The sequence below is a fragment of the Panthera pardus genome, unplaced genomic scaffold, assembly GCF_024362965.1.
Source record: "Panthera pardus isolate Hobbes unplaced genomic scaffold, ASM2436296v1 HiC_scaffold_15, whole genome shotgun sequence".
Classification (NCBI taxonomy): Eukaryota; Metazoa; Chordata; class Mammalia; order Carnivora; family Felidae; genus Panthera; species Panthera pardus.
The window spans coordinates 8,586,529-8,596,074 of NW_026526710.1; the positions used below are offsets into that span (position 1 = coordinate 8,586,529).

A 9,546-nucleotide genomic window follows, 5' to 3' on the forward strand; every position below is an offset into this window, starting at 1 on the left:
CGTCTATTTTCTGGATAGAAATCCAGCTTTAGGTCAGGTCCTTCTAAATGAAACTGCTGAGCCAGAGTCTGAATAGGCTTCATCTCTGCCATCAGATACGGCTTGCCTTATTATCATACAGGACTATTTAATCCAAACCAATGGGAAGCGAGCCCCCCCGCCGCCCCAGCCAGAGAGTCTCGGAGCTTACTTCTGGCCCTGACAAATAGGAAGTTGTGGTGCCCTGCTCCCTGCTGTCAGCGAGCGAGCGAGCGGGGAGCGGGGCGTAAATGTTGTGTTTGCTCCATCTGTAAGTGTTAGAATAAGTTATTCAGAGCTCTTAGCACAGGACCAACCAGAGTGGGCCTCCCTCCCCGTTCCAGCACGTTTTCCTGCCCATCAGATGGATGCTCCTCTGCTGGAGTCTTTGGAAGGTTCTGGTGTCTTTTATTTTAATTGGCGGGCGAGAGCCGACTCCTACGGCGTGATTTTCATTAGAGAGGGGCTGGAGCGAGGGAGTGTTGGAACAGCCCTCCAAACCCAACCATGAATATTAAACATAACACAATTACAGCTTTCGGACCAATTATTTTTCTTTTCAACGGGCAAAGTTGATGAAATACTCGCAGGATAGGAATTCACAATATCTACCATTGGCTGCTTTTTGTCCCTGGCGTCGGTGGTCTTGGCGTTATGTTGTGCCCGTTTGTGGTGCTACCTGTGTCCCAGCATCAAGTCTTTGGTTGGAGCGCTGAATTTGCCAAGGCAGGCAGTTCAGGGTGGGGTGGCTCCGTCAGGCGTTCGAGGCAGACCCCGCTCTCCCCGTGGGAACGTGAATGGCTCGCGCGGTCTCTGCCATTTCTGTCTGTCGACAAGAATGCAGAGGATGCCTCTCCCGGGAGATGTCCTATACCTGCTCTTCCTTTTTTCCTGGGGGGGGGGGGGGCTGGGAGTGGTTCAAGTCCATCTTGGCCGTTCTTATTTTCCTTAGTGATGTAAAATACGCAAATGCTGCATCTTTTGGTGTATTTGTTTATTTTGTTTGGAGCCATCCATGCTGGTATCTAAATACAATAGGAAAACAGATGGCAAACTTTGAACTTCTGGACCGAATTTGTGTTTGCCTTTGTCTTCCTAACAGCCAAACTGTAAATTATGGAGAATAAATATTCAACAGAGGAGCTCTTTATGAAAATCACCACGGTGAAATGGACCCCTATTAACCAGATATCCGCTGACAAGTACTGGGGCTAGAATCTTCCCCTTCACGTTGCGGTTGGTAAGCGGTGCAGCTGTCGCCTGCTGCCAGCCTGCCTTTTCCAGGGGGTCCACCTTTTCTCACAGATGCCTCAAGTGGCTCTAAATGCTGATGGAGGGAGACCTTGGTCTCCCAAGTCTGCTCCACGCTGTCTGCATCTCGGGTCCAGACCCCGTGCCGGGGAGGGGGGCCCGCGGGGCGCGCCATAGTCAGAGAGTGTGAGGTGGTTCCAGGCCCTCGCCCGTGTGCCAGGAGTACGGATTTCTGAACTCCAGGTTTATGTACGGGAGCGCGTGTGAGACACGGCACGGTTTGAACAGGAACAGCGTGCCTGTGCGGCCACCGCCCAGCCTACCCAGTGCCCCCGTCGTGAACGAGTCTGCTTCGCAAACAGCATGACAGTGCCCGCGACTAGAGGGAGCGGGCACCTTTAACCCCGTGAATGCTAGAAACCTGCCCGCCACTCGCTATTCGAATATTGCCTCTTTGCAGTATGCTTTGTTTTCTCCGTCTGGAACTTCTTTTGGACACAGGCCGAACTGTCCCCTTCCATCATTTGTGTCTCCTAATCCGTTGGTCACATTTTTTATTCACGTGCACTCCATTCTAGGTCATCTTTCAGATTTATCGTCTAGTCCACACAGTCTTCCAGCCTATCTGATGAATTTAATTTCAGGGGCTGTGTTTTCATTTACCGCAGTTTTATATAAGAATTGTTTTTAAGTTTACTTATTTCGAGGGGCGCTTGGGTGGCTCAGTCTGTGAGGCATCCGACTTAGGCTCACGAGTCTGAGACCTGCGTCAGTCTCTGTGCTGACAGCCTGGAGCCTGCTTCAGATTCTGTGTCGCCCTCTCTCGGCCCCTCCCCCACTCATGCCCTGTCTCTCTCAAAAAAAAACATTAAAAAAAATTTGAGAGAGTGAGAGCAGAGAGAGAAGAAAAGACAAAGACTCCCAAGCCGGCTCTGTGCTTTCAGCCCAGGGGTTTGAGCCCCACGAACCATGAGGTCATGACCTGAGCTGAACCCAAGAGTCAGATGCTTACCTGAGCCACCCAGGCGCCCCTCATTTATAGAACTGTGACTTTTTTTTTTTGTAAAGCAGGAATCTATTCCCACCCCCTTTGGGTGGGCCCAAGTCTTACTTTCTTGCCGCTGTGTTTTGGGAGGCTCCAACACTACCCGTAGTTCCTGAGGTTGGCACCTGGCAACAGACTCGCCCCACCCCACATGCATGCTGGCAACTGAGACACCGAGCAGTGCATTTTCAGGGGTGTAATTTATCCGGCAGTATTAAGTGACTTTCAGTGGGAGGGTCAGGAAATTGTCTGAAACAGAAACCCCATCTTCTAAAAACCGTGCTAATGGCCTTGTGTGGCCACGTGTATTTGTATACGTATATTAGGTACAGCCTAGATAAAATTCCTAGCAGCAAAACTGCTGGGTCAGAAGCAAAGTGTATTGTTGCTGGATATTGCCAGAACACTCCCCGAAGAGGGGTCTGCGCTCACATCGGGCGTGTGTAAGTGCGTGTCTGCTCCAGCGTGGAGGGTCTCACGGGGTGGATTACCGAACTTGATCTCTGCTGGGCAGACAGGTAACCGGTGGTATCGAACTGTAGTTCTAGTTCTTAATTTCTCTCATTACCAGTGAACACATCTCACACATGTTTAAAAGCCATGAGTAATTTCCTGTTTTTTCTTAGCTTTTATTTTAATTTTGGGTTGCCCCTCTTTACTTTCAATTTGAAGGAATTTTTTTTTTTTTTACAAGAAACTAGCCATTCCTCTCTGATTTTTCCCCCCTCTGTGGGAAAAATTTCAATACTTTTGTCAGTATTTTTGACTTCTGGGTTTATTTGTTTAGAAGGGCCTTCCCTATTCTGAATATTCTTGGCCCTTAATTATGTTGAACTCTTTGAGCCACCTGTGATTTATTTTGATGCAGTGTATATGGTAGAGATCCAAGTTGAGAGAGTTAATTGCTCTTTTAAGTGGGATCTTTTCTTTGATTACATTTTTAAAACCAGTGGTTGGTTTTAAGACAGCTATTGATTTTGACGTATTAATTTCATTTGATTCTGAGTTATTACTGAATTATCTTTGGCTGTCATCTCTAATTTGTCCCCTTCTCATTTTGTCTTTTATCTAATCGTGTCTGTTTTTTTTTTTTTAATGTTTATTTTTGAGAGGGTGCAAGCAGGGGAGGGAGACGGAGGGTCCCAGCGGGCTCCGCGCTTGATGGCAGAGAGCCTGATGCGGGGCTCAAACTCACGAACCTCGGGATCGTGACCTGAGCCACCCAGGTGCCCCTAATTGTGTCTGTTTTTAAACAATGTGAAGTATTGGTAAAAACGGATCGTCGTTTTTGAAAGCCTTCACTAGAAGTAAGTGTTCTGTCTCCTCGAATTGCTTTTCAGTGCTCGTGGAAACGACTGTGTGGCTTTCCCCATTCGTTGTAGTCACGTGGTGAACTGCAGTAGACTCCTCGACGGGTTCTGCTTGTGGGTAGCACATGGCTCTGGACCCTGCTGTACTGTCTTCAGGTCTGGCATTGACCCAGACCCAGCGCTGCCTCTCACACTGGGCCGATCGGCAGGGTCTGGGTGATGACAGGATGCCGGCCTCACATCAACATCGGGGAAAGCGGTTTGCTCCTTCTTGTGCTGGGGAGCTGCGTGCGCGGCCCCAGGGGGCCTTCCCTCCAGGGTGTGCCTGTGTCGCTCGCTTGTTCCAGGGACCATTGGCTCCCGTGAGAGCTTTCCCCGTCTGCTCGTTGTTACTTTTTCTATCCTCGGGGGTCAGTTTGGGTAATTCCCAGGAGATTGGAGAAAATCGGCTCAAACCTGAGTACATAGTGACTAAAGAAACCATTATTAAAAAAAAAAAAAAAAATCTCCAAAAAAATTTAGGTCCATGTAGGTTTTTCCTGTCCAGGCAAGTTTTATCAGACACTTACTAAACTGTCTCCATCATTACCAAGCTTTTCATGCTGCAGTCCACCTCTCATTCGTAGCACGTACTGAGTTGTATGTACTTGGTGATCCATTTGGAGCCCTTCTTGCTCCTTGGTGGGTTCTTCCCACATGCAGTCTGTGACTTCGCAAAGCCATCTTCTCGAGCCACGCTGGAGTGTTTTATGCATCCCTCTGTGGCCTGTGTGCTCCCCTCACAGTCCTTCCAGTATTTTGCCACCTCCCTTTCTTTTCGAGAGATCCACAGGTAGAAGATTTGGGGTCCTTTTCTGTTAAAAAAAAATCTTAATTACACCTTCAAACTCGGTAGGTCCACGAGGTATAGAATTTTTGGTTCAAACTAATGTTCCTCAGAACTCTGCATACCATTGATCTGGTGCACATGCTCACAACTGGGAGTTGAGGACCCAGCAGGTTTCAGATCCTCTCTCTGCACCACTTGTCTAGACCCCACTTACCATGCTAGCATTAGCTGGGTCTGGCCTCCTGCTAGGCACTGGGTCTTTTACTTTTTGACTTGCAGCAGTGAGGCTGTTAAGTTCACCTGTACTGAAATTTTGCCCCTTTTAATTTTTGTTCTGTGGCTTTTATTTCAGGAACCGTGTTGGTGTTTTGCCAGATAAGGGATCTGTCTCGTTTATCCATGTGTGGAAATGCAGCATATACTTAAACAGTCATTTTTTTAGCATTTTTTAAAATTTATTTTTGAGAGAGAGGCAGAACACTAGCAGGGTAAGAGCACAGAGAGAGGGAGACACAGAATCTGAAGCAGGCTCCAGGCCTGAGCTGTCAGCATAGAGCCCAATACCAGGCTCGAACCCGGGAACCGTGAGATCATGACCTGAGCCAAAATCAAGAGTCGGACGCTTAACTGACTGAGCCACCCAGGCACCCCAAGCAGAGTCATTTTTAAAGAGGTTCTTAAATTCACATTATTACAAGGCAAGTCACTATTGTGGGACTTCAGATGAGTGGCAGCCAAATGTCCACATAGTCTTATCGTGACTTTATTATGCTTCGTCAACTACAGACACATTGCTTTCCAAATTTCGACACGAGGGTGATAAAATTTAAAAGTCAGGTTAAATTCAACCCCAGAAAAGTGTCATTTTCCCAACCGGGTAAGGGTTTGGGTTGCAGACGAATGTGGCCGGTTTACCTCCTGCCCATAACAGAATTTGGTGGTAGCAGCAAAACCCCTGGGCTGGGCGGTACACTTACCACTGGGTCAGCCTCCTCGGTCCAGTGTGGTCAGAGTTGAGCTTTCCTGTGTGTGGACTCCCGCTCAGGGCAGCTGTCTTCCCTGTTGAGCAGAGAAAGCATGTGTGACAGGTCTGCTGATATAGTTGTCTTGAGTCTATCTTGTTCCGGGGGCTTTTAAATCATTCTGATTAGACAGTTGTGGGTACTGTAAACTCGTTCATTTCTGTCCCACCCTAGCATCCTATGACCATGTACTAATAAGGAAGTAAAAGTTCTATATCAGTATGAAGATATTGGCACACAACGGTTGTTTTGTTTAATGTTCTGGCACAAGATTGTTGGGCATCGACCAGCACAACCAAGGATGAACCTGTCATTTCGGGCCTTAACGCGAATCCCATTTCCCTTCTCTGTGCTTCTCTCGGGCCTTCCAGGGTGAGGATCCACGACTTCCGCACTGACAAAATCGCCCTGTCGCTCTCTGCCCACCAGCTGGGCGTCTCTGCAGTGCAGATGGACGACTGGAAAATCGTCAGTGGAGGCGAAGAAGGCCTGGTCTCGGTGTGGGATTATCGGATGAACCAGAAGCTGTGGGAGGTGCATTCCAGGTAACTGAATGGAACAGGAGCCGTAGGGGTAGCAGGCCGCCTCTGAGCCAGTTCCTTGTGTCACCATACCGTCCTCAGCGTAACCGAGGAGCTGGCTGCGATAAGTTCCTCTCTCCATTTCTCAGGCGAGGAACCTGAGACCCAGAGACGGTGCTGGTCACTGGAGAGGTAGTTCAGCCGTTAAAGCTGCCGTGACTTACACCCAGCCAGGGTAGGCAAGGCCTGCTGGGAGTCCCAACATGCGGGACCTTGATTGTCCATTTCTTGGACTTGCTTTCCACTGTTTAGAAGGGCCCTAGGACTGAAAGTAGGCTTCAGCTAAGGAGGGAGCAGTGTGTCCTTTCATCATCCCAAGTGTAGGTGGGGGGCCTCACGGATGTAGGCAGATAACGTTAAGGATGCCTAACAGGTAGAGGCAGCCGTGCCTGGAGCTGACTTGAGGCCGTCCCCCTCTTGCCCGGGGAAGGGGCTCTCCCTCCCCCCTTACCCTGCCACAGCCACCTGGCCCTACATGCCACCAGTTGGGGGCAGGGAAAGAGGAGAGCCTTCTTCCCAGCACCACTGTGAAGGCACATTCTGCGACGTGGACTGGGAGAAGAAGAGGAAGAAACACAGAGACGCTGAGCCCACAAATAGAAATTTCAAGTCCTAGTAAGAGAAGGCAGTACAGTCCAGGCCCGGTACCAGCGGTGGCAAGGTTAAAACAGGAACTGGCTGCTTCTTAGAAGACAGGGGTGGCTAGTGCCTGCTCCCTCCGGCAGCTTCTGTCCAACTGCACCGTCTGGCTCTGTCCAGCCCTGTCTTACTCAGCAAACAGGTGCAAAAGCCCTTTTCCTCCTTTCTGTGGTGATACGAAGAGTTGCCACCAGGTGGTGCCGAAAGGCAACTAAACGTCCTCCATGGTGGCACCTTAGAAGGAGGAAGCCCTTTTATTGCTGGGACCAGCCGGGTCAGCCTCTCCTACTAGCCCAGCTCACCGCAGCTGGGGCCCTGGGGGGCTGCCACCCTCCCGTCCCGCTTTCCAGCAGCAGCGCCGCCTGTTCACTAGGGCTGGACTCCAGCAAAATCTCGTTTTCTCTCCCGGAAGAGCTGTGTTCCCTTTGACGTATCATTCAAGCGAAGCCACAGTCAGTGAGGTCTTCCCCAGCCGTGTCCTGTCCCGGTACTTGCCTCCGTAACTCACTTGTAACTGTACAAGCAGTCCTCGCCGCCGGTTAGTGGCTTGGGCCACCTGGCAAGATCCCCATGTCCACCAGTGAAGGGCTGGGCCCCACTCTTCAGTGTCCTACCTGGAGCTCGTGTGCTCACCAGGTCCTCGCCTGCCTTGCGTGCAGCCGGTCTGGGTCCTCTCGAGCCTCTGGTCCAGCCCCGCGGTACAGCAGAGCCTCTCCCTCCACACTCAGCCCGCTCTCCCTTGGCCCCACCTCGCCGGGCCCCTAGTGAAGTCTCCCAGACATGCTTACTTCTGGTTGGTGCCCCGAATCCTGGACTGGCGGGGCCAGGTTCAGATTCCCCTGGACTTTTGATACCGAGAAGAGAATGCTCTGTTCCGGCCAAGAAGCCAGCCCCTGCTCAGCCTGCACAGAGTTTCCCTCATCTCTGCCTTTTGCAAGGGCCTGGCTGATGGGCTCAGTGCTGAAGCCTGTGTCCCATCCTTGGGGCTTGTGACATCTTTCATGCTCTAGAAACCTTGGCTTCATTTTGGGGGAATGCACTCTTACATTCTTAGCTAGTTAGGAAACCTCTGATAGCAGGTTCCCGATTGCGTTGGACATCCTTTACATCCTGTGGTTCCTGGCTTGGAGCTGTGACCAAGGCACTGGCCAGAAGTGTTTAGAATGAACAAAAGCCTTTACTCCATCCGTCGGTCTCAAGCTACTGTTGCAAAATTTTGCAGCACAAGAGCACAGAGTCCAACCATCAGCTGTAGCCCTCTCAAACGTAGGAGGAAGGGGCCTTTGGTGGATCAGCCCACACCCTGCCGAGGGGGAGCCTGGCGAACCTGTCCAGGGCCGGCCAGCCAGAACTGGGGCTGTTCTCCACCACGTGCTGCTAAAATCCTTCACGTCCAAACATACCAAGTTGGGTGGCCGGCCAGGAGACGTAGGGGGCACCCGGACTTGTTAACAGCAGCGCCCAGAGTACAGAACCAAGGCAAGTCTCTGCCCCCGTTCATGAGAAGCTTGGTAGAGGGTTCTAGAGCCCCTGTACTCTGAACTCCCGAACGTAGAGGGGGCCCAGTTTGGGGGGGCTTCCCTTTACCAGGCGCTCCCCGTTGTGTTCCAGGCACCCCGTCCGCCACCTGTCCTTCAACAGCCACAGCCTCATCACGGCCAACGTGCCCTACGAGAGGGTGGTGCGCAACACTGACCTGGACTTCACAGCCCACAGGAGGTCAGTGTGCGCGGCTGGCTTTGTCGGGGCTCAGAACGCATCTTGGCTTGACTGTGTTACTAGGACCCCTGGGCCACCCCGTCCCCGCCAGGGTCACCCCGTCCCCCGTCAGGTACGGCCGTCGTTTTCACAGAAGCTGTGCACTTAGGCGGCCGCGCAGCAAAGCGTGCGCGTCGCGATGCTCCCGCTGCGGTTACACTCCCGGTGACGGTGGCAAAGCCCCCTCCTCCTGCTCCATCTGCTGGGGGACCCCGTTCCCAACGAGGGAGAGACCCCCGTGCAGGTGGCTCGGGTGACGGCTGGCCTCCCCTCCGTCAGACGCGGCGGCTCACCTGTCTCCAGTCCCGGGACCGCGTGTCCGCCACGCTGCCGGCCCGAAGGACGGGAGCGTCCACGGGGACCGTCCCGACGCATGCTGTCTGTGCTTCCTCTAGGCACCGCGGGCTGATCCACGCCTACGAGTTCGCGGTGGACCGGCTGGCCTTGCAGAGCACGCTGCCCGTCTGCCGTTCGTCCGCGGACCCCACGGCCGGCCACGGCTATGCCCTCGCGCTCGCCTTCCCCCAGGACCGGAGTTAGGCGCGAGCCTCCCTGCGGCCCGGGGAGAAGAGCGGGAAGAACCACGCCTGCCGGATTTGGAAACTCCCGGGGGGAAGAACACGACCCCCGGGTGCACTCGTCTGACCCCACACATGCCTCGGCTGCCTTTGCCTTCCTCTGCTGCCTGTTCGTTTTTCTGTAGCTGCCTGTGGAAAGCGGGAGCCTGTCGCGGCTTGTCTCGTCTGGTTTCTGGGTGCTCTGGTCCTCCTCCGGGGCTTTCTCACTCACGCTGCACCTCCTCCCCCCGCCGCATCCGGGCCCCTCTGTCCGGATACCATGTGGACCTCCCCCCACGCCTGTACACTACAGTCCAGGGCCCTGCTCACCTGCTGCCGCCATCGTTCTGGTCTTCAAGCCCTTTCTCCAGGGGGAGGGGAGGTGCCTGAGCTGACACGGCCCCACCTCCCCTGGACCCGAGAGCACATACTCGGGCTGGTCCGTGATACCACCACCCGGCGTAGACTTGGGATCACAGGCCTGTTTCCTCCTAGTTCTTAACCATGATTCATAATTATATATTTATACAATTGCA

At 52.7% G+C, this 9,546-nt stretch overlaps 1 protein-coding gene and 2 long non-coding RNA genes across 6 annotated transcripts in view; 1 reads left to right on the forward strand and 2 right to left on the reverse strand.

Moving 5' to 3' along the window:
- The window catches only part of FBXW8 (F-box and WD repeat domain containing 8), a 142,106-nt gene extending 132,560 nt beyond the window's left edge, over positions 1-9,546 (forward strand). For 2 of the 3 annotated variants that reach the window (XM_019467338.2, XM_019467337.2), the window contains exons 9-12: positions 5,847-6,020; positions 8,307-8,414; positions 8,548-8,697; positions 8,849-9,546. In XM_019467338.2, coding sequence (XP_019322883.2) covers positions 5,847-6,020; positions 8,307-8,414; positions 8,548-8,697; positions 8,849-8,993 — 577 coding nt within the window. In that variant the 3' untranslated portion in view covers positions 8,994-9,546. The remainder of the gene's footprint in view (positions 1-5,846; positions 6,021-8,306; positions 8,415-8,547; positions 8,698-8,848) is intronic. The other variant, XM_019467339.2, reaches the window with a different exon arrangement.
- Positions 922-1,655, reverse strand: LOC128777002 (uncharacterized). Its single transcript, XR_008422136.1, has 2 exons — positions 1,613-1,655; positions 922-1,568 (listed from the first exon to the last, which is right to left on the reverse strand). It is a non-coding gene; the product is annotated as an uncharacterized LOC128777002 (long non-coding RNA).
- On the reverse strand, positions 4,115-8,849 carry LOC109277584 (uncharacterized). 2 transcript variants are annotated; one of them, XR_008422133.1, is made up of 3 exons: positions 8,747-8,849; positions 5,431-5,512; positions 4,115-4,478 (listed from the first exon to the last, which is right to left on the reverse strand). It is a non-coding gene; the product is annotated as an uncharacterized LOC109277584 (long non-coding RNA). The 2 variants fall into 2 exon arrangements; XR_002085218.2 differs by lacking the exon at positions 8,747-8,849 and having other exon boundaries at positions 5,431-5,849.